This window comes from Solea solea, chromosome 21, assembly GCF_958295425.1.
Source record: "Solea solea chromosome 21, fSolSol10.1, whole genome shotgun sequence".
Lineage (NCBI taxonomy): Eukaryota > Metazoa > Chordata > Actinopteri > Pleuronectiformes > Soleidae > Solea > Solea solea.
In genome coordinates, this window is record NC_081154.1 from 16,139,780 (window position 1) to 16,164,150 (window position 24,371).

The 24,371-nt window shown below is 40.4% G+C and overlaps 1 protein-coding gene across 1 annotated transcript in view; it reads right to left on the reverse strand.

Annotated features, from left to right (window-relative positions):
* Nucleotides 1-24,371, reverse strand: part of LOC131448705 (protocadherin-15-like) — a 227,526-nt gene that overhangs the window by 37,238 nt on the left and 165,917 nt on the right. The window contains exons 27-33 of the mRNA XM_058621382.1: nt 17,186-17,295; nt 16,442-16,582; nt 12,387-12,514; nt 5,200-5,430; nt 4,917-5,005; nt 3,059-3,235; nt 1,749-1,967 (exon numbers count right to left, since the gene is read on the reverse strand). Coding sequence (XP_058477365.1) covers nt 1,749-1,967; nt 3,059-3,235; nt 4,917-5,005; nt 5,200-5,430; nt 12,387-12,514; nt 16,442-16,582; nt 17,186-17,295 — 1,095 coding nt within the window. The remainder of the gene's footprint in view (nt 1-1,748; nt 1,968-3,058; nt 3,236-4,916; nt 5,006-5,199; nt 5,431-12,386; nt 12,515-16,441; nt 16,583-17,185; nt 17,296-24,371) is intronic.

Consider the following 24,371-nt stretch of genomic DNA (forward strand, 5'->3'; position numbering starts at 1 on the left):
TCTGTTTTGATCTTCCTATTTGAAGTCAAACCAGACACGTTTTAAAATACCAGAGTTTTTTAACATTAAGGGGGTTTACTGACAGAAATCAAATATATCTGTACTACTATTTTCAACTGATAACCCTTATTGTCAGATAGTAAATTCTGAAGTTTGACGTTTATGTTTGGATTGACTGACGCACAAAAGAGTGCTTCAGTCTGATCCTTGATTAAATCATGGAACCATATATCCATGAGACATGAGTGGAGTTGGTGTAACAGTGGTAGACTAAATAATTCATATAGTTCCTCTTTGAACAGATTTTTAAATGTAGTGTAGTGTAAGTATGATTCTATTAGTCTATAATTGCTTTAAAATATACCTAGAAAACCTTGGAATAAGACTTTTATATGTACTTTGGGCAAGGACCATGTTTTATAGAAGACCGTCATGGGTTCTACATGAGCCTGAGTAAAAACCAGCCGCTGTGGGCTGTGTTCCATTTAGAAGTGGAAACTTCCTACACACATGAGGTATCACTGACTCCTGCACTGTGGACCTTCAAAGAGCCAAATCTACACTTCAGTATAGCAGCAACAACCTGATATTGAAGTCACATATTTATCATTGGTCAAACTAAAACCATAAGCACATCATGATGAATATTAGATGCTACAGAATATAAAATCAATTGCTGTGCTGCAGTGCTGCAATATAACAGATTAAATATGAGCTACGGTGTTTACACATTTACTCACCTCATTGATGGGATGCTGAGTTTTGTGAAAGACTGTCACTTTTCTAACATTTGTACTTTGAGCTGATCAATCAAGCGTGTTGCCCCTGTAAATTACGATCTCACACAGCTCAGTTACATTCGCCATTATGTTTCATTTTTTGGGGCAGAAATCAGGACGATAACTGTTTCCTGGTTATGAAGGGTTAGGCACGCAAAGCACCATCTCCCCCCCCACACTGTGAAGGTCTGTTGCTTGATGTTGCCATGTGTGTTCCCAGCTGTCAATCACATAGGTGTCTTGCCTTATCTTCTATTTTATTAAGTGGCAACATACTTAACAAAAATGTAATAATGAAGACGTGAAACTAGCCTCTAAAACCATTACATGTTCAAAAAAAGGACCCTCATTTTACCATAGAATTCCTTCACTTTTTTCAAACAGGGAAACTACGTCCACGTGGTTTCATGAAAGCATCAACTCTTGCTCATCGTCCTGGTGAGAAATTGCCTCAAGTTCTAGTGAACTACTACTACTCTATCGATGATTCGTCAAAACAAACGTGAGAAAATCAATTTCATGAAATAAATAAATGTAGATTTGTTGCTAGGAATGCATTTTTTGGGAGACAGTGTTGGATCCATCAGTATGCAGTGCCCCTTTGAGTGGTTATTGCAGTGGGAGGACTATGCCAGTGGATAAGCTCATTGTTAAAGGTAGAGTGTGTAGAATGTTTTAGCTGAATATCCCTCACCGTATCATTCCCTTACAAGTGTGTTGCAGAACCTATGTAGCCTTCAGTTTGTATCGGAACTCAAAAGATATTAAGTTTGTCTATTGTGGGCTATTGTAAAAACATGGTGGTCCAAAATGGCGGTCTCTAAAGAGCTGACCCTGCTCCTGATATAAATTAAAAAGCTCATTCTGGGGTAACGTTTGTTATTTTAGATTTGATTGTTTAAAGAAGAGTACAGAACATCGGCAGTCTAAGCTGCCACTTTTTAAATAGTATACATAACCTCTACTTACTGTTTGTAGGTGATGATAACGATCAGTATTGCAGGGACGCAGAAGACAATGATGATGACTGCCAGAGCCAACAGCGCCCCCTCCGTGTAGCCTACAGCCTGCACCGCTTTCTTCACGCTCGTCACCACTTCCGGAGTTCGGATCTCCAGGATCCGTCCCCCGGGAGGAAGGAATGGCTGGAACTCCTTGTTGATGTCCAGGAGTTTACCGTCGAGAAACCTACGGAAGAGGAAAAACAAGCGGCGTCAACATGTGACCCATCGACTGCGGCATCAAGCGAGCGATAATATCAGCACGATAAATGCAACGACTTTGTGCCGTATATACATGACAATTTGTTCAGTCAGCCAATTCAAGATTATACACGTTACACTTCAAAATCCATTAAATAGTTTTCATTGTCTTCCAAACTCGTTCCCTCTGAGGATTTGTACGTCTATTAACATAATATTAAAGTTTAATTTTAACACCTTAAACGTAGCTTTTTACTTGTTATATTATATGGGCAAGTACTTTCCCACCTCATCTATAAAATCTGTTGCTACATCAGGGGAGTAATCAGAGGGTTGCCATTTCAAATACCAGGACGGGTCAATTCCCACTGCTCCTGTGTCCAGCGCGTGTGTGTGTGTGTGTGTGTGGTCACTACTGGTGTGTTATAAGGATGGGTTAAATTCCCTATTATTAAATGGTTTGTTGTTGCAAAAATAACACATTCTAATTCTAAAAGGGAACTTTTTCTTCTAAATTACAGTTGTTGACCATTTTTGATCATAGCTGTACATTTGTACCAGTTTGGTTGAGTTTTTCGACATTCTTTTTTTAGCATAATGCACAAGTACATTATTATACAACTTGACAGACCACAAATCATCGTTTTCCTCAAATCAAAACATGCTGTCGTCAGTTTTTCTTTTAAATCAAATAGAGTGAAATTCACTTGTGGAATAAAAAATTTTAAGAGATTATTACGTGTCATTCTTTGTGTACAAAAGAAAACTAAATAATATTCGACTCTTTAAAACATTAGATTTAGTGCAACAGTGATCACTACTTCACCAAACTATGGTTCATATTTCAACACAGAGAATGCTGAGGTATTAACCACACCTTTAATCACACTTCTATATTGTACATGTTAATACTGCTGTATTTTACTTGTGTGTGTGTGTGTGTGAAGCACAGACTGATTTAAAAGCATTTACTTAATTACAGTGTAATTTAGCTTAGATCCTGCTCCACTCTGTAATATAAAGCTTTTGGGGAGCTGCCATTTTACCTTAAAGTTTTTTTATTATTATTATTCTTACTTGTAGAGCTCCTGTCTGGCTACAGCTCGATTTGTCAGGGGGTCAATAGCATAAATCATGACGTCTGACTTGGTGTAGTCGTCCTGCTCCGTTCCATCACCATGGCGATGGGGGCCGATGGTTTCCACGACAACCTCTGCTCCTGGTATCTGCTCCTGAACGTAACGCTCCAAAATGCTGAGGATTAGAGGGAGTCGGAGTCGTGGGATTACAATATTATCACTCACGTGACACAAGCATGAATTTAGACACATGGAAAGCCTGTCACCTGTGCACAATCATGTCAAGAAATATAGATGTTTGTCACTTGTATAGTTCCGTGCATACGTGTGTGTGTGTGTGTAGAAGAGACTTATATATCATTATTATTATCACATTATACTGTTTGTGTGGGGCAACGCAGCATCCTGACTGAGCCGCAGTACAATGTTAGTGTCTGCTGCCTGTGCACATGACAGTCGTAAATGAATAATGCATTTCATATTTAATATTTATACTATGTGTTTCTTCAAAATGAATGAAAACACATCTGGCAGACTGTGGAGGGAGATAACTTGATTTAAGCAAATGCACCAAGGAGAGAGTTAGAGCAACTCTGGCGCACTCTCTTCTCCGTCTCCAACCAGTGAAGGCCTACAGTGTATAGAGCAAGATGAGTTTTTCACCTCCTGCATATGGACTCACTCTTCTGTGACATTATTTGAGGTATTTTAATAAAAGAGAAATAGAGCATTTTTATTCGATAAGGGGGTGACTGTTGGTGGCAGGTCTGTCAACACATTTTATAGAAAGCAGATGGTGGTTTGGTTAAAGGAATACTTTTTTTCTTCCTCTGTAGTTAATTGAGGTAGTGACATTTACTGATTACACAACCAGCCTGACACAGAGGCTCAGTCTCACTGAGGAGAGAAGAGAAACAACATTTTTTATCTTTTTTTTTTTATCAATTTTAGTCACTTATATTAATGCCCCATGTCCCTCTAAAATAAAAAGATTTTTTTCTATGGACTTTGGTGTGGGAGTACGACGTAATATTGTCATGTATTAAGACTTTATTCTCGTAATGTTAGGTCTTTATTCTTGAAACATTACGACTTTATTCTTGTAATGTATTACGACTTTTTAAATATTACAAGTTTATTTTCATAATATTACAATTTCATTCTTCAAAGATTATAACTTTTTTTAAATAAGATTACGACTTAATTCTCGAAAGATTACGACTATTCTCATAATATTATGACTTAATTCACGTAATATTACGACTTTATTCTCATAATATTATGACTTTATTATTGTAATATAATGACTTTATTCTCATAATATTATGACTTTATTCTTGTAATATTACGACTTTATTCTCACAATATTACGACTTTATTCTCGAAAGATTACGACTTTATTCTCATAATATTATGACTTTGTTCTCAAAAGATTTTAGTAGTGGGGGATTGGATGGTATAAATATTATGGAGAGATCAAGTGACAAACATAGACATAGAGTGTAAAATTTGTTGAGCCTTTTGGTAAGTGGCTTAAATCGAACTTCCCATGTAATTGCAGGAGGCACCCACACCACATCACAGTCCGTCTGGTATCAGTCAGGCATCAGTCCCTCGTATAAGCACACTTCTGAAACCCTGATCTAACCATTTAACATCTGTGCACCAGAAAAACTCAATTTTAAGGAAAAATGACTGATAGATAAGGGATGATGGAGGATTTCTTAACACCTTTATGTTCGACTTTTATCACGCAAAGATAAATGGTCCAGGCACCTTCAGTGCAAAGAAGATTTATACACTATTTGAACAGGAGAAAAATAGGTAGAATCACCAATAAAAGTACTGAATCTTACCTGAGGAGCTTTTCTTTGTTTTTCTCCACATAAGTTGGCGGGACATTTGATACGACCACTTGCATATCCAGCTGGTTCACAACCGACACCTATGCACCAGAAACACTAGAATTAGCACCCAGTGGTTGTATATGTCTTAATATAATGTTACTACTGACACAAAACAATTATTTCAGGAAAAATCAGTCCATTCATTTCAGGAAAATGTGTAACTATCAGATTACATGACCTTTAAGAAAGTGATAAATTAGGAATTACAGGCAACAGAATTTTCAGCACACACCACTATCTCTGCTTTGCTGCTGTGTCCTTGACCGTAGTTGTCCGTAGCGACCACCTCGAACTTGAAATACGACCTCCGCATGTTGCGGTACATGATTGCCGTCTTCACCACACCGCTGTACGGTTCAATGACGAAGCCGTCTTTGCTGCTTTTCGTGTCTTTACCAGCCTGAGGGGCGATGATGAGCCGGTAGACCATTGAACTGTAGTTGCCGGTGTCTTTGTCCAGAGCCTGGGAAATGGGGCAAATTAAGACTCCTGCATGATCATCATCATCATCATAATAACCCAAAAATGTTAGCCTTATGCAAGCAGTTCATTTCAGTGGAAAGTGAAGGGTGTACTTTCTCTCAAAACAAGAATGTTTTTTTTGTGGTACTCCACAAGGCAGTAGCCTGGGCCCTCTTTTATTTCCCAGCTTTAGAAATAGATTTCAAATTACTTTTGTTTGCACACACACCAATTACTGATGATGAAATTGACCCCTAAATTTAACCTGTCCTTTTTACACATGTGGTAAACACACACAAACTGAGTGCAGGAGCAGTGGGCAGCACTTATCTGTACCTGGGGAGAAATAGCCCTTGATCTGTCCTGGGATTTAAACCGGTAACCCTACGGTAACAAGCCCAATACCCTTTCACTTGGCCATGGGCTACCCTTTACAAATGATTTGCCCAATGTGTTAAGAAATTCAAATATGCTACCTATACATACGATTCAACCATGTTCAGTACTATGACAACATATATGTGTAAGGGTTAGGGTGACTGTTTTTTTTGTTTGTTTTTTTTTAAAAAAGCTAATCAGTGGGTGGAATCCCTATGTAACGGGAATCTAAATAGACAATAATATAATAATAAAGTCATTGCTAATTTGATAACAATAAGCCTGTGATTTGTGGATTTGTGATTATCACTATTGTGGCTTCACCTTATTGTCATAGATTTGATATTTCAGCAGCTGATCAAGACAGAGCACAACCTCATACTGAATATGGATGAGTCCTTGGCTGACATCTTGTATTGCTCACCACTAAAAGTGACATAATGTGTCATAAAAGATTTTTTTGATTGCTGCTTTGATGTAGTACTCTTAATGAGCAGCAGGGGGTAAAGTGGTGCTTTGAGTTGTCTGATAGTTTCTTCACCCAATTTGTCATTCTGACTAACTACCATGTCTCTCTCACTTCTGCAAATACTGCAAATGCAAACCCTCATATTCCAGACACACGCTCCAAACCAGGTGATTCAGACTACTGACCTCTAACACACAAACCACATGCAAGGAAGAAACAAGGGAAAGGGATAAGAAAATAGAAGCGGCGGAGAAACTACTAAGGAAATAAAAAGGCAAAGGAAAGAAGAAGGGGGGAAAGGAAAGACAGAATAATAACTGCTCAAGATCCAGTTTTTTATTTTCTCAATTGCAGAGGTACCATTTGGCTTAACTTAAACGTAAAAAAAAAAAACATCAGTATTATGCACTAATATCAACCACCTGTTTTAATAGACACAGGCGATGAAACCAGGCCTGAAAAATTTCAATAGCGCATCCAAAATAAAACTAAATCCAGTTAAATAGAGCAGAAATGTGTACTGAAGGATTTCAAGGAATATAGATTTTTTTGGTGGTTGTGTGAGGTAGTGGCACAAAGAACCAGCCTGAGACATTGTTGCTTTCAGTGCAACATGGCTGCCAGCAGGACTCAAGATTTTAGCTACTTAATAAGAGCCTCACCTAATAAAATATCTCATTCTTAGACATTTCTGACTAGAAACTAAAGATTGACAACTGCTCACTCGCCTGCACCAAATCCAATAGAGAAATGCAGCATTTTAGCTTGCAGGATCATAGGAGATGCTGGTGTCCTGCAGGTTTCCAAACACCAGAGTCACAAAACAACACATTTCAACGTAGTGGTGGAGGCAGCAGTGGGTACACAACAACAACAACTCATGTGCGCCATAGTCTAAAATGACATAGATTTTTATCTATGGACTTTGGTGAAGGCAGTGAATTAGAGTTCTCAACAGGTCGGGCTGGCCCGACAAACCCGACCGGACCCTCGGGCTGGGTTCGGGCCTAAAAAATGTGCAAATGAGGCCGGTCGGGTCGGGACTCGGGCTTCCTTTTTCTGCTCATAAAACACATTTCTTGCAGGTTGTAAATGATATGTTGTTTGTTGTGAATCGCTATTCACGTGTGGTGAAGAGTAAATCTGACTGCTTGATGGAGAAGGGCAGACCAGACGCTGCTGCGTGCATAACCCCCGACACTTTGGGCATATTAGTGTCCTTTCTGGAGCCCGTTTATGATGCTGAGCGTGAACAGGAGGGGGACACATATCCCACTCTGCATCTTGTGCTGCTATGGGCAGAACGACTCAGACATCACTGCCAGCGAAATGCCAACGATACTGCACAGAGCGCAGCCGTGCATCAAAGGCATGTGCACCGGTTGGGGAAAAGAAAAGTCCATCACCGATCTCCACAAAGCCGCAACATTCATGTGGCTGAAATTCATGGGGGGGTGGAGTGGCTCAGTGGTTAAGACCGCTACCCTGTGTGCAAAAGACATCATGGTCGCAAGTTCAACTCCACCCCTGGCTGATTGTACTCAATTTCCTTGTAAGTCGCTTTGGATAAGCGTCTGCTAAATGACATGTAATGTAGTTCAACCAGCTGCGGATGTTGCCAGCTGACCAAAGGGGCAAATGTACAACAGTATGTGAAGTCCCGCCTGTTATCTCCACAGCAAGCAGTACCGGAGCCCCAGATGACGCGAGCCAGGAGATGGGTGCTGCAGTAGCAGCAGCAGTAGCAGTAGCGCTCTCACTGCTAAGAAAACTTCAATGGATGGGAAAATGTATTCAGAGAGACAGAATGAGACATGGGGGGATTTCGGGCTGGGTTAGGGTTGAGGCAGTACCTCAAACAACCACATTTCAAAGAGCTTGAACTATCCCTTTAAACTGAGAATGAAACGAGCATGCAAACAAACATGTCAAGTGCTTTTGAAGCCCATCTAATTCAGCAATTAGGGCACATTCTGACAGAGAACAAACACCATGGAAAGAAAATATGACTCCCCGGCACGCCCGAGCCTCATTCAAAAGCATTTTCACATAATGACTGAATCACTTGGCTTAAAAGGCCGTGTCAAGCGACACTGTGTGAAAATAATGAAACCGCTTTATTGTGTCCAAGAAACTGCTGTAGGGAGCGACACAGGGAAAAATGGCTCAACTTTTGCTGCAGTGCAGGACGCTCTCTGATAACCAGTGCATACATATTACAATAGTTCTATTGTTGACTGCTGTTATATAAATGCAATATTATTCAGAGTTCACTTCTTGAGTAGCAGTGTGTCTTTTCACAGTTACCTCTGGCAACACACTCACACCAACAAAGACCTACAAGTTGTTTTTTTTATTTTTTATCTTATTTTTCATGCGGGGTGGTTTTGTTTTTGGTTTAAACAACCACAAATAGGAAGCCTGGAAGCTAGGAATCAGTAATTAAAGTTGTAGTGAAAGATGGCGAAAGAGGAGTAAATTTAACCTCTGCATCTGCTGTCTTTTGTCTTCAGGCAACATTTGAGACAGACTGTTAGACATATTAGAGAATTGTTTTTGGTAACATTTTGTTACCGGCCAGATCATCGCTCTCACTGAAAATGGTTGCCGGCAGGGACATGAAGATAAGCAGAGTTTTCTACAACAGCTTGAGTCTACAGTATTTTAAGAATATGTGCTGTATGTGAATGTGTATGTGAAGTTTAAAAAAACAACTCACTCTCCTGCACCAAAGTCTGCGTTGTTTAGCTCATGAAGAAGCTGCTCGTCTACTTCTGCCTTGTTTGGTACGTTTACATTATGTGGGTAAATCTGAACATATGATTTACAATCACCAAAGTCACACGAGGCAGCAGTGGATTAACAACAGCCTTTTGTTAATGCTCACCCTCTTTGTGTACCTAAAAATAAAATTGAGAGATTATTTAATTATGATCTGTAAATAATTGATTTGAATTAATCTCTTTTTTTAATCTCACCTAAATTACTTAGAAAAGCCCTCAACTTGATGTATTTTCATTTAAATTGATTATTACATTATTGTGACAGATCAAAAGATTGATATATAACAGAAAAAGTGGCTTTATAAAGTCATTTATTGTTTTAACAAACTTGAACACATGCAGCCATTTACATTCTGCTGTGTTCTTTTGTCAAACTCCAAATAATTAGAAAATACAAATTACAAATCAAACATCAGGTCCATATAAAGTAGCCTGTCGGTCGCAGACTTGCTCATACGCGGGGTGTTCTCCTCCAGTTTAGTTTGGCGAAGAGCTTTAGCTCGCTAATTAGCTAACGTCTTCGCTGCTAACGTTAGCTGTGGCTGCACTCGCGACTGGAAGCTTTGCATTGACGTGGTAGGCTAAACTTGAGCTGCTTCGGTGGTAAGCTAACTCCTTCTTACACAGAAGGCGTATCACTTTACCTTTATTAATGGTGCCGTGGAGGCGTTTTTGAAATGTAAATGTCCCGTTCATAAGGCCGAGAACTCTCACATGCTCCTCCATTTTCACGTCTCCTCTCTGTAATCACCGCTCCTCACCCTGCCCTCCAAACACAATAACAGCCCATGTCCATTTCAGGGTGCGACTGACCATTGTTTTACAACCCCAACAACTCAACCACAAGAAGCCCAACACACAAAAACAGATCCAGAAACAGTAAAGTTAGAGATTAAAAATGAGATTAACGTGATTAAAAAACATAACACACTAAATATGACCGTAAACAATTAATTGCAATTAACACGATAATTTGACACCCCTATGTGTACCCACTGGCAGCCATGTTGGCAGTAAGAACGAGTGTCCAAGTCCTTGGCTCCTAGGTGCAAGTTAACTGTTGTAGTGAGTGTTTATAATCTTCCACATAGCCTCGTCCATCAAGAATGTGGTTGGAGTATGTGTTGGAGGTTTTGTCTGTGTACAGCCTATGGACAAGCGGAAGAAAATTGGTCCAGGACTGGTCAAGGGCTGGGGTGCCCCTGAACAAGGTACCCAACCTCCCAATGCTGCCCAATTGGTGTGTGTTCACAACTGGTGTACATGCAAATAAAACTGTGTCAATACCTCACACAACCACATTTGTCATAAAATGGCTGACTTGTATGAAAAAAGATTAATATTGCACATCCCTCAAACTCTCCCGTGTTTTGTCTCAATCTTTCATGAGGACATTCGAGAGCGTACTACTCTAACCCCCGTCTATCCCACTAGTCACACTGCAGACTCCCTCCCACGTAAATCTTTTCATCCATCCATGAATCATGCACATCTTGCCACGCCTTCTTCTGTCCGGTCCGTTTGTCTTGCAGCAGGACGCCAGTTAACTATCCAACCATCAATCCTCTCTCAATCTTCCAGATCTATTGCTTCTCCCTATTGTCACTAAATCTACTTACAAGGCTTTTAGTTCTTCATGTCAGTCTCTCTTAACGCGGTCCACTGATAAGTGCAGGTTACAGTAAACACACCACAGACGTCCACATGCAAAGCCACCACCTCAGAAATAATAAGAGACTTTTTCGTCACTCATGTGGTTTAAGGGCTTTCACGCTCTCCCGTATTCTCTCATCTCTGTCACTCACTGTGCGTGATCTAATGAAGCAGGGGTATATGAGAATGTTCTTAAGAAGTGCAATGAAATATTAAATCACATACGATTCTGCCTGCGACGATGCCCCCAGTCTCTTGTGGCATCCAGGCTCATTAAAACATATCATTATTTCCCAGATAAAAAACTGAGAAAGATACGCTCCGTGACCTCTTTTTTTTGGATTCCTTTCAGGCATTTTGCTTTGTAAAAGACTCCAGTTTGTTTACGGTGATGTGAAAATCTTCAGAGTGAGGTAAAAATAAAAGAAAGCACAGATGTAGTGATTAACACAGAAAGAGATGCAGATGTCCAGGAAATGATGAAAACAAAGAGTACTTTTGAAAAAAACAAATAAACTCAGGCGTGCTGGTGAACTACAGTGTTTCCTTGTATTTTCTTTGCCATGCTGTACATATACTATCACAATGTACAGGTAAGTGCAGCTCTAAAGGTGCAGTGTGTAACATTCAGGTGGGTTTATCGGCAGAAATTGTACACTGCTCTTGAGCATTGTTGTATGAGTGTTTAATCGCTTGAAGTAAAAAAACATTTGTTTTTTTGTTGCTTTGACAAGTCTTGTATATGTATTTTGATTTATGGAGGCTGCCAGGTTCCGCTGCCTTGACTCAGTGTGTGTTCTACATTTTGAAGCAGAAGTTTACTCTGCCAACATAAACCCACTGCATAAACTAACAAAAAGAAGGAGGAAACAGTGGAAGAGAGTTGTGAAAGCATGTTTACATCCTTCTACTATGCAAGGGCCATCATAGTCCACTGATATGCTCGTCAACAGTGACTTATTAAAAAAAATATTTGAGGGCCCTTTTTTTCATGACGATAACCTGACGGTGACGAAATGAACATGGATCTTTGACGACGAAAACATGACGAGACGCGTGTGAGTTTTCATTGACGAGACGAAAATGGAGGACGTCAGACGTTCAAAAGGCATTTCTGCTTATTGTGCGCGTAATCTGTCAACTAAAACCTAAAAATTCCTTGATTTCAAGACGGGTCAGGTGGATTGCGACATCGCCACCGACCCCTGGCACCCGATTTACGTGGGCTGCTCCCCGCCCTGGTGACGTGATGCGGTTGGGGCGAAAAGTTGAAATATGGAGATTAAAGGTTTCTGCCCAACAACAATCTCCAATACTTATTGACCTAAATGAATTTGTTTAAAGATTATACTTAACTTAACTAAAACTGACTAAAATGTGACTAAAACTAATAAGCATTTTAGTCCAAAAGACGAAAACTAAGACTAAATCTAGAATGGCTGCCAAAAACAACAATTTTAGCCGCTTAATAAAAAGTCTCACCAGATAAAATCTCTGTCAGATGTGAACACGGCTTTTGCATGTACAGTAAGTATGTGTGTCTGTGGAGTGACCGGTACTTACTCGTAAGTTTGACTCCACCCCTGACTGATTGTAATTCCATTGTAAGTCGCTTTGGATAAAAGCGTCTGCTAAATGACATGTAATCTACTCTAATCTGTATTAGTAGCCTACCTGTACTTGAAGGACTGAAGTGAAGGTTTTGGCATCTTCTGCAACTCCCCCAATGTAAAGAGGTCTGGTGAAAACCGGTGGGTGGTCGTTCTCGTCCTGGATCTCAATCACCACCTTCGCTGTATTAGCTAGGACAAACACACACACACACGTCCACACAAACAGTTGAAATACATGAAGCACATTACTATTAAGCATATTAAGTCTTGTGTATTGTGTGTATAAACACACTATATAGAATTCCTATCGCAGCTGTCCAAAGGAAAAGAAGTACGATAAATGACAAAGGAACAAGTTATAGAGAAAACAAACAATACAATGAAAGAAATTGTTTAACAAGGACAGTCAGTATCACCAGTGTCAGCGCCACGGCTTCCTGCCCAGGGAAGGCTAGCATGATCAAAGATGGAGCTTCTGTTGTTTTCCTGTCTAGAGGCCAGTCAGGTTTGCAAATGATAAACATGTCTGACAGTGATTGAACAGCCTCTGCCTGTGGAGAATCTGCAGTCAGATTTGCAACCCATTTCAGTGAAGTGATTTGTGGCAGATTCCAGAAGACGAAGAAGAAAACAACAGGGGAGCGAGATAATTAAAGGTACAATGTGTGCAACATTCTGCCATAAAAGAAAACCATGTGGCAACTGGTAATGATTCCACATAAGTATCTGCACTCTCAGTCTGAAGCACCATAACTGACACTGGTGTCCACTACTGCACTTTATCTTCTATTGTCCTCTAAATGGAAGCAGTTGTGTGGCGCTGACAGGCTTAATCAGCATTGTGTGAACTCATTTGACAGCGGTTTGAATATGACCGACATTTTGTATGCTTTTAAAAGTTACGGATTACAGCTTTAAGTATGTACCATTCTGCTAAGTGACCTTTTCCTAGCTACCAGTCACAGTCTGTGATTGCAACTTGCATGACTCTCATTCAGTCTTTCTTCGGCCAATACCGGAGTTCTGAATCACATCCGTGTCAAGCTGTAAGACAATATAGCAACCAAACTCTGAGAAAGGACCACACTTCTGAAAGACAGAACACATCTCAGCTCTTTGAAACTTTTAAGTTTCATTCCAAGAATGACAAATGAAAAATCAACAACAAAAAACGCTTTGGCACTTGGAGAGAAAAAATACAAACAAACAAGCAGATGTGATTGCTAATCTCCTTATCATCCTAGAGACACCATCCCAAAACGTTCCGACCTTTGCCTGAAGTTTGAAAACTGGATTATCACCATTGTATGAATCCTATTCATTCGCTGCCTGATTAAAATGCATACTGAAAAGAACAGAGAGGGATTTGCTGATGAGTACGACGGTTTGCCGGCTGTTTTAATCCCTGTTTAAAATCAAATGTTGGATAAAAAGAGAACAGCATGTGGTGCAACACTGTAATTAAAGAAGAAAGGAGCAGATACTGCAGCAGATACTGGAGGTTTTCAAAGGAAGGAAAAGAGAGACAAAGACCAGCAGCAGCGAGATAAGACAGGGGGAAAGGAAGAAAGAGAGAAATAAAGAAACTCTTCACTTTTAAATCAGATGAAATTTAATTTAAGAGTGAAACGTTTTGGTCGATTCTCCACAAATGGAGACAAATTATTTGTTTTGTATGGACTGAAATTAGCATATAAAAGAAAATAGAAAAGTGCTGAGGTCTCAATCCCAAATAAAAAAAACAAACAAACTGTTTTGTGCGGGGTGGGCGATATAGACTTAGATTATATCACAGCATTGCACAATGATTCCCAATAACGATATTCATGATAATATTTCTGTGTTTGTATCGATATGAAACAATATGTAGTAATAGTAATGATGCAAAATGAATGTATAATGACAAAGCCAGACTTAAATAACTTGATATTAAGTGGCGGGCCATGAGCCACAAGTTCAAGACCTCTGGAATAGAAGATGCCAAGTCTTGAATCAATGTCCTAAACTGTATTCTGTGTCAAGTATTTAAAAGTAGCTCAAACAGCCAAAACAATAACATAATGCAACATGAGTACAATCACATGAAACATGTAATGAATAGATAATAATCACAGAGCTCAGTTTCTAGTTCAGTAATGTTTCTACTTTGTAGTTCCACTGCACTCACATTTTTATATCAATCCCTTTTGAGGACATGTAAGTGTTTTCTGACAGTCCAATAATATTCCTTAAGCTCTCAATCTTTTTGATGCTATTGCTCTACCAGTGGGTAGTCACAGATAAGGAGCAAAATCCTCTGCCTGATATTGGAGACAAGTAAAATGCCTGTTGGCTCCGTCTCCATGGCTGCTGCCTATACAGGCAAAGAGGATTTATGCCATAATTTTCCCTACATTCCTCCGTGTACTCGCTTTAACAGGGCTGCCAGTCTCTCATCTAAAACACCAGTCCCGACACCAATCCCCGTGAAAACTCCACATGGTCTGAAAGTCATTTTACACCTTCTCCTGATAATCCAGGATACTGTATATTCTACTCGCGCTGTACCAGCTGCCTGAATAACACACCTCCCTGATTTACCATGGTCTCAGATTCTGCAGCTGTGCTCACACTGGCACAGTAGTGGTCCACCCAGGGAGTCTGACAGCAAAGAAGATTGAAGTGGAGGCTGCTCCAGCTCCAACTCTGCAGTCACCATAGTGCTATCGTCTGATCCTGTGGGAGCATTTTTGTCCAAATTTGACAGTTTTTGGCTCATTTCAGCAGAAACAAATGCCTTGAATCTAAATGTAACCCCCGCAAATGCAGGGAAACAGCAGCTACTGCATTCTAACTTTGCCATTGCCTTTCTTACCCTCCTGTTGCGTCACTGGTACGCTCTTTCGTCACCCTGTTGTCCAATCACCCCAAGGCTTGCTGTTCCAGATCCCCCCCCCCCAACACCAGAGCTGTCGCTACATCCCATTTCTCTCTCGACCACTTGACATGAGCAATTGAGAGGCTGGACTCACTGAGCACCCCATTAGCGGTAGGGATTTTTAAACACAGCTGCAACTCAGTAGCTACTTGTTCAAAATGTCTTCATTCCGAAAAGATTTGTTATTGTTTACATGGAAGAAAAATGTAATGGTTTTGACATGTGCAGTGTGGTTTAAATTTCCGGAAGTAGAAGCAGCGGAAGCTTCACTTCCATAGCAAACTGATGCCGCACGTGTCTGCTCGTCCCTTCCCTGTCCGCTATCCGTCTCATTTTCCTCCTCTTCCTCGTCTGTGACTTTTATGCTTGTTCGTTATTCTTTTCTGGAGTGGAAATACAACAATAACCAAACAGAAATGTGTCACGTTTACGTGGATCAGACACGTGATAGCACCAAACCAGGAAGTCATGATTGGATGGACTATTTATATGAACATCCATATGATGATGATTGGCATATACCAGCCCTCACCTTCGGAAATAAATGAGTGTGTGAGTGGGCTGTATCGGATCAGGGTTTTTACACTGGCGTGTAAACATGACGTTGTTGTACTCGCTCGTGTCAGATTCACTACCAGACAACGCCCCTGTAATGTTCCCCACTCTGCCGCCCCCCAACTCCTCTTCGTTACTAAGCTCCCAGCCCAATTCTTGGCATTTTTTAAAATCAGGGATTGGGCAGTGTTAGAAGAGACGCTTAGCGACCCTTAAACAGAAATGATCCATTAAAGAAGAATCATTAACTCTCTTTAGTCCTTTTCTTGCCACTCACTCACATCCATACATTTCCAGCACAGCCTCCAGATTCGAGAATAAATCTGGGGTTCATAGTCTTGCTCAAGGGAGTTCAATAGAGCCACATTAAAGTCTTCCATATAGACCAGAAACAAATTGAAGGGAACTTGTACAATAGACCTCCAGAGATAAGATGGAGGGAATGAGTGGCAGTGTGCACAGAATGCTAAAGCCTGAGGCGACATTAGCTCCATATCACGTAGTGGGTAAGGCACTGTTGTTTTTCATAATGTGTAAGCGTGTGTGTAATTAGAGAGAAGAAAAATCACTGATATCTGGCATGATGTAATCCGAGGCTAGCCCTGAAATAATGAAAATTGTGGAGAGATCAACCGCATACTCACTCTTTGACGGAGCTCGGAGGTTCGACGACACCACTCTCATCGAGTCCGCCTCTACCTTGAGGACGTAGCTGGGGTCGGTCTCGTAGTCCAGAGGCTTGGCTGTGAAAATCTCCCCTGTTGTTTCATTCAGTGTGAACACTCCTGGAGAGATATAGATGACAAGAGCAAAAGAAGACAAGTCTTTTCTACGGTCTTTTGTTTGCAAGCTCAGTTGTAGGAGGACGGCTCAATAGTGTGTCGCTTTACAGAGTCAGAAACAGGTCATGTGTAAAGAGCTGCTCAGTGCCTGACTGATGTATATAAGTCTGTGTAAAGCAAAAGTGGGGTAATAAAATATGGAGTAAACAGTTGAAAACAATGGTGATAACGAAACGCAACACCAAAAACATGTGCAGCTGTTTTTTCTCCTCTCTAATCTGTTTTAGTGATGGAGAACTTTAATCCCTGCATTATTCTGTACAAAGGCTGATGAACTGTGACTTTTACTAGCTTTGGTCCCCACTAAATCATATATATGCATGCTTGTGTGTGTGTGTGTGCTAAGTATACAATTTGAGTCACAGCACAACAATTGCTCCATAAACTAATAACTTGCAAGTAGCCACTGTTAGTAACTTAATCGGATAAACTCAGCGGCCACTTCATCAGCAGTGGCAGGCAGGCGGTGAAAGGCGGCCAAGTCCACGAGTGGAATCCACAGCAGTGTGGCTCTGCACATCAACAACAGCTCTGAGGACGCCTCACCTCCCTCGTTGCCTTCAGTGATGGAGTACACGATAGTCTGATTGACAGCAGCAGCCACGATGACTCCCACTTGGGTTCCAACATCAGCTGCCTCGCTCACTGGTAGGAACCTGGTGGAATAGATCACTCAATCAGTATCAAGTGATAAAAACATTAAATATGTACGTACATGTGATCAGTGGGTCCATCTCCTCTGCAGGGTCCAATGCAGTTTGGCAGGTTAAGTGCAACAGTGAGATGAAGCCTATCCAAAATGCTGGCAGCTCTTATTTTTCTCCCTTTTTATTTTTTTACATTTTTCAGATTTGAGTTGCTATATTGTTGTATTATTTATGGGAGACTGATTTAACATTTCCTTAATTAATCTTCTGGTATATTATACCAGACTTGTTTCAGCACTTTAGTATTTTATTTCCTTTTACACCGCCTCTGTGACTGTATATGCAGGTGGAGGTCAGGGTTTTAACAGCATTAGCATCGTAGGATCATTGTCATGCAGAAAAGTGAATATCTTCTCCAATCAATGGCAGACGTAACCTGAAAAGTGGTTCATAGATGAAATGTGTTGGTTGCTGAAAAACAGCTTTTTCAACGCGGGCAAAGAATAAATTCACTGTTTGTTTGTTTTTTCAAAAGATACTTTACACTGGAGAGAGTGAATATTTCGCTCTCATAATCACCTAAAAATTGATTCTTAAAGGAATAGTTCAGGGTTATTTTTCAAGTGTGCTTGCATGAGGTACTAAAGTATAGAATAGAGGTGGGAAGTCGGATTTTTGAGGTATCTGTTCTTTACCTGGGTAATATGATTGAACCTTTCCTGCCCACATATGAACACAACTATCTGCACTTTCTACTTATTCCATTTTTAAAACACGTCTGCAACTTTAGCTGTAATGCATAATGAGAAATTATTTTAGGTTGATTTCTGCCCGCTGGTTTTCAAACACCAACACTTTAAGATTTCAACCCACACGGATGATGATGATGACGACGAGGTGACACAAAGAATCTAACAAACAGAGAGAGAAGGTCAACCACAGAGAGAAGGTGTTATGGACCAGGCAATGTTGCAGATAAAGATGAAACATATTCAGAGAAACAAAGCGTCCCCCACTATGCAGTTGCTACCCAACCATTCTATTTTGTGTGACTCCAATTTTTCCCAATGTATCAAAAGAGGTAAAGACTAAACTTCTATACTTCTGTACATTTTCAGTGCGTTTTATCACTTTATCACTACTTGAGTAAACAAGCTGAATCAATACTTCTACTTTTTTCAACTTCTACTACACACTGTTTTTGTTCCAAGTGTGTGCATCTGCTTCTCCTTCAGAAAAGAAGGAGGAAGGTCTTTCATCACTTCTGCCAGCCTCAGACTCAGATGCTGGGGAGTGGGGACACAAGGAAATACAGATTTCAGGCACCTAACAAAAGGCTAATTTAATAAAATCTACACCTGCTTAATTCTATGATTTCTTAAGACATGTTTTATGCCATTTATCTTTATGTTACAGATGTTAGAAAGAAAAAATCACTTGTATATTAAAGCACACAAAGCAGTTGTTGATCCACTGCTGCCTCTACCAGTAATTTAAAATGTGTTACATATTCACTTCAGCGTTTAAAACCCTTATTTACCTAAGTGACAAAGCAGTAGTCGAGCAAAAACAAAATGTTGATTAACTGAATGGATTTTGCTGCAGGAGTGATTTACAAACGAAAAAAGCTGCCTAACTGTCAGGTAAAGTGGCAAACTTATTTGATGGATATCGTAAACTTAAGAAAGTGTAGATTGTATTTGTCAAGTGCCAGGAAACATTTAGTTGGGTATTGAAAAGTAAATATATATATTAGTGCTGTCAGTGTTCACGTTGTTCGTTACAGGATAGTTTACAGCGCAACGATGGATATGGACGGACTTTTCATTTTAAAAAGTTACCCGACGGCTTGTTTGTGCACTCTCTTTCAGTGTCCAGCTGTTTAAAGTTTAAAGAAAGTCATTGAAACAGTCTTTAAATATACTTTTTGTGTTGATTCTACATTAATTTGATGATTTTATATAAATAAATATATGTCACAATCTTCAGGTTTATTTTTGTGATTAATATATGGACAAAGAGCCACTTATAAGTTCCTGGTGGGTAGATAGTTGGGTAGATATGTACTTTATTAATCCCACAGAAAAATTAAGAAATGGTACAGAGATTCAAGTAACATTTAGAAATTGTACAAGAATATGGAAGATTTGTAAAGTCAAAGATTCATTATAGTTTGGGAACAATTTTTAACTTGTACAGATTTGCATAAATTCAGCTAATGCAAATGGTTTGTATTTATATAACACTTTCCTAGTCTTGATGGCCACTCAAAGCTACACTACACTGCCATTTTGCCATTCACTCATTCACACGTTCATACATACGCATCTATGTGCAGGGCATTTTAACCCATCTTTCATACTCATTCACACGCTGCTGGCACAGCCATCAGGAGCAACGTGGGGTTAAGTGCGTTGCCCAAGGACACACCGGCATGTGGGCTAGCGGAGGCGGGAATCAAACCCACAACCTTCAAGTTGAAAGACGACTCGATCTACCTTAGTCTGATCAAATGTATGTGATCTCGGTTATCATTAGACAGTAAACCTGCTTCTAAAAACTGCATTTACATATAACTAATCTGCATGAAATTAGTTTTTTCTGTCAAAATAACTAATCTTGCTGCATCATTAAACTTAATGGGTCCATTCTAAGTTTGCAGCAATCAGACTAAGTTCAGGTATCATTGTATCTGCCGGGGCTATAGTGGCCTCATTTGACGTCTCTAAATGTTTTGCATTTTCCTTCTAAGCAACATCCTGATAGCAAACCTGCTCTTTAAATGCTTTTTTTGGGCAGAACAAACAAAGGCAATGCAGTTATTTAATGAGCAATTAGCTCAAAAGTGTTCTATTTTCTAATCTAAAAGCATACGCAGCAGGTTATCCAACGCATGAATGTGAGCAGCGCACAAAAGTCGGAGCTGTCCGTGGTTCTGAATGAACAGTGGTTTCAGAAAAGGGTTTTGAGAGCTGTTTGTGCTCATTGTAAATATAAGTGTTGACTATTAATGTTTTGGACTTTGCACATTGAGTTGCTCCTGTGTATGAAAATGTGCTCTACCAAGAAATCTGCCTCCCCTTCCCTTGCCGTAGAAAAGTATCACAGCAGGCCCTGCAGGGCAGAATTCAAACATGGAGGGTTACATATTTATCCAAAAGCTGCTTCAAACAACCATGTGACTTCTGCCGTCTGCATGTTTACGTCTGAACAGATAATTAGAAATGACAGGTCTGCAGCTGTGTAAGCTAACCTTCAGCAGCATGTTCCAGAAATGGATGATATCACTCTTTACTCCTCTGCTCTTGCTGGGGTACTTTTCTCTTCATCTCAATCCAACATCACTATGCACTCACTTTCTTTTCCGCCCTATTCCCTTACTAAAACTTCAATTTCCCATTTACACACATCCAGTACGTACCCATCTACATTCCTCCTCCTGCATCTCTGTCTCCCCTTTTCTCCATCTTCCCACCTCTCCTCCTCCTCTTCTCTCTTTCCCTCAGGCTGCTGCTTCCAGCAACATCCCAGCAGACCTCAGCTACAATAGTTATTCAGTTCCTCCCTCCTTTTCCTCCACACTATGGCTACTTGACAGCAGTGAAGACGGATGTACACACACACACCAACAATGCATCATACACAAAATTGCTTATAGGTCAAACAGTTTTTCACACACATACACGCGCACACACACGCCTCATTATCTCTCTCCAGTCGTCACCCCTGGCTCTTCCTAATAATTGCTGTCCTAGCTGGGCTGATGCTGATAACAAGTCCACACAAACACACAAACATGTACTATAGTTGAGACGTTACCGTGCCAACCTTTCATTGATTCCCCACAGGCTGACTCTGCCTTTAACGGTAATTTTACCATAAACTTAAAAATATTAATATAAAACTCCTACAAAACTTACAATATTATGAGTATGGCCAAGTGGTGAGAGTGTGTTTTTCCACGATATATCAACTAAATCATAAAAAGCTGTTGTGCATAATGTTTACATATAAACAAGCGTCGGTTACAATTAAACCATCGTCAAATGAATTCACACAGTGCTAATTGAGCCTGCCAGTTCCACATGACGTGTTTCTCAGTATATGGACGTGTTTAGATTTCGATCTCCTGTCGCTTGGCGACATATCCCCGCCCTGGCATTTGTTATAATGTCAAGACAGGAAAGCGTGACGACTGCAAACAGGTTGGAGTATGACTGAAAACACAAAGTAAACACAGGCGAAAAGTTTGGGAAGTGAACGCTACTCATTGGGCAGCCTTTTGGCCCCGCCCACCCCTGGGCTGCCCCTGTGTACACACAAACGCTCCCTCAGTCAGGTCTGATAGTATTGCATGACTGAACCCGTTTCCATACGGGCAATGCAAATGAAACAAGTGTCATTGTTTCTGTTCACGAAAACCAAATGACAACGACTAAAAAAAAAAGGTTACATACGGCAGCTTTAACAAAGCTAGAAAAGAAGGCCATATATCTGCATAAACAATCGTTATTCTGCCTCTCCCTTCACAAAGCTGAACGTCCTATATAACCAGTGTCATTTATTATTTGTGTTTAAGCCCATTTGTTTATAATACATCACCTTCCTGGTGTTATTACTCGGCCTCTCCCTCCTCACATCACTCTTCTTAATTCCTTCACTGCAGTTCAGGTTCTCTCACTTATTTTAAATCTCTTGATTTGCGTCTCATTGTTCACACCAAACAAACCGGGGCAATAGAGAAGAAATAAATATTAGAATAAAAGATACTTAAATAAATATTGAAGCAGTAAAGCACGGTCAGACTTTGCGATGCATGTTACATATGATGTTGATTATTAATTCTTTAAAACCTTTTGTTTGTGGCCCTTCACATTGCTTTATTATTTTATTATATATATATTATATATAATTGTTTTCAGGTTCACTTGTGACACACTGCGGTGTCTAAACACTCCCCAAAACATGTCAAAGTATAATATTAAAAGACATGATATGATAGATATTTTGAAAATTAAATTGCTCAACAGGTTTTTAGTCACCGTGTTGTCAAACAGTAACTTATCAGGCTGTGAATTCTTAAAGGAGTCTAAGACAGCCTTTGCTTAAAAGGGATTGTTTATATTTTTTGAAGTGTGGTTTTTACTGACAGTTTCAAACACATAGACTCTGTTCACAGTGGTGAAAACAAGAAAAAGCCAATGAAGTCTACGCCTAAGTCTACATTATAATAAGAGTATGTTTACAGCTGCATCTTGCTATTTCCAACTAGCCCGCCTGCTTCCTTAATATCCCACAGCCAGGGGGAGCAGTGTCACCCACACAAGGTAGCAGGAGGGCTAGAACCACTAAATCACCAGAGTCCATAGAGAAAATCAATGTTTTTTAGCTCACATTGACATGGAAGCTTCTGGCTACTGCTGGGTTACTGCTGCCTATTTGGTTTGTGTTTGTGTCAATTTGTTAAAATTCAACTTTGGTGCCGGTAGAATGCGGTTAACGAAGTGATATAAACTTCAGTCTCCAGTCAGAAAAGCCCAACTAACTGCCAAATGAAGCTGTGAGCATATTTTTTAAGATATGATGGACTTTTCTGAGTTATCATTTTTACCCTCATTTAACAAGTTTGGAGTCATTGTGATAATTAAATGTCTTGTGGCAGGGGAAACTGGGGTCTATCTCCACTCCCCCGACTGTCTGTGAGCGGAAAAACCAGCCTTGCAAGATCAGGACAGCCGACCCAGAGCTGAGAGCATTATTTTAGATGTTCATCATGGCAGACAAAAGGCCGGAGGAAGCGAGGAAGAGGAAACAAGCGGCCCCTCGTTTGCATCCTTTACACAAGAGTAAACATCGGACTGGCTTTTTCGAATGGCGAGAATTAAAAAATCACCCAAGCATGCAAAACCGATCCCGACCGGCATGGACATGGCTCTATGGCTTGTGCTCGCCGGGTCTGTAGAAAACAAATGCACACGGACTGGAGGGACGATAAAGCAGCAGACACTGGATGGATGTTTAGTGGTGTACTAAAAATAGGTATTCCTATAAACTGTAGGGGGAGTTAAAGGGGAAAGAAAGACCAGACTCGCAAACTTCTGCTATAAGTGGCTAAACTCAGTTTTTTCCTTGTGTCAACTCTGGCAGCCATGTTTGTAGTCAGAGCGATCCTCTATGTCTCAGGCTCAGTGCTGACTACATATCACTGCATCATACAAGAAATCTCAACTGCCACATTAATCTCCACAGTATATGCACAGTATGCTTGGAAAGAACTAGTTCATAAGACGTGTATTCTGACCGTGTCCCAAGACAAAAAACATTTATAGCTCTTCCTAATGGCTACTCTGGGGAAAGTCGGCCATCATACAGAGGGACAAAATACTGTAATTATTCAAAGAAAGGGCAGTCGCTCCTCGAATGAATCCAGAGAGGAGGAGAGGAAGTAGCAACGAACAATTTGGAGGAAAAGAAAGGAAAACAAAGTAGTATAAATCATCCAGAAACAGTTTTTAACAACTACTGGTCAACACCCGGAGCCATAGCCGTAGATGTAGCTACACAAGCACTGACCTAAAATGACTTCACGCTGCTCTCTCCTACTGTCAGCACATATTTCATTCTAACCTTCCTGCTCCTATAGCTCCTCTGGTTGCTAACTGACTGCAGGCTTTTCATTAGGAGAGTGTGGAGCGAGGCGTCATAACTGCCTGGAGTAATCACCTTTACAGTTTGGCTGCCGCGCTCTGTAAGTTACTTCCTGTCCTGCTGAGGCGCGCGTCAGTATTCACTTCACGCGCGTCTCTGCAGTTTGAAGAGCCCGTCGAAGACGCGGCGGTCGGAATCCAAACACTATGCTGATGAGACAGGTGGTTTACAACACCGGCATCTCCGAAAATGAACTGTAATTGTACACTCGTTCTAATTTAACACGAAAGCACTCGCCTTAGTTAAAATACAGCAGTCGTGAGCCAATGTTGCTGACATTATTACAGTTGTCAGGGCATGTAACTAATCTATTTTTTTCCACCCCTCTGTTTCATATTTCTGCTCAGCACTGCCTGGATAATCAGAATTCATTTTCT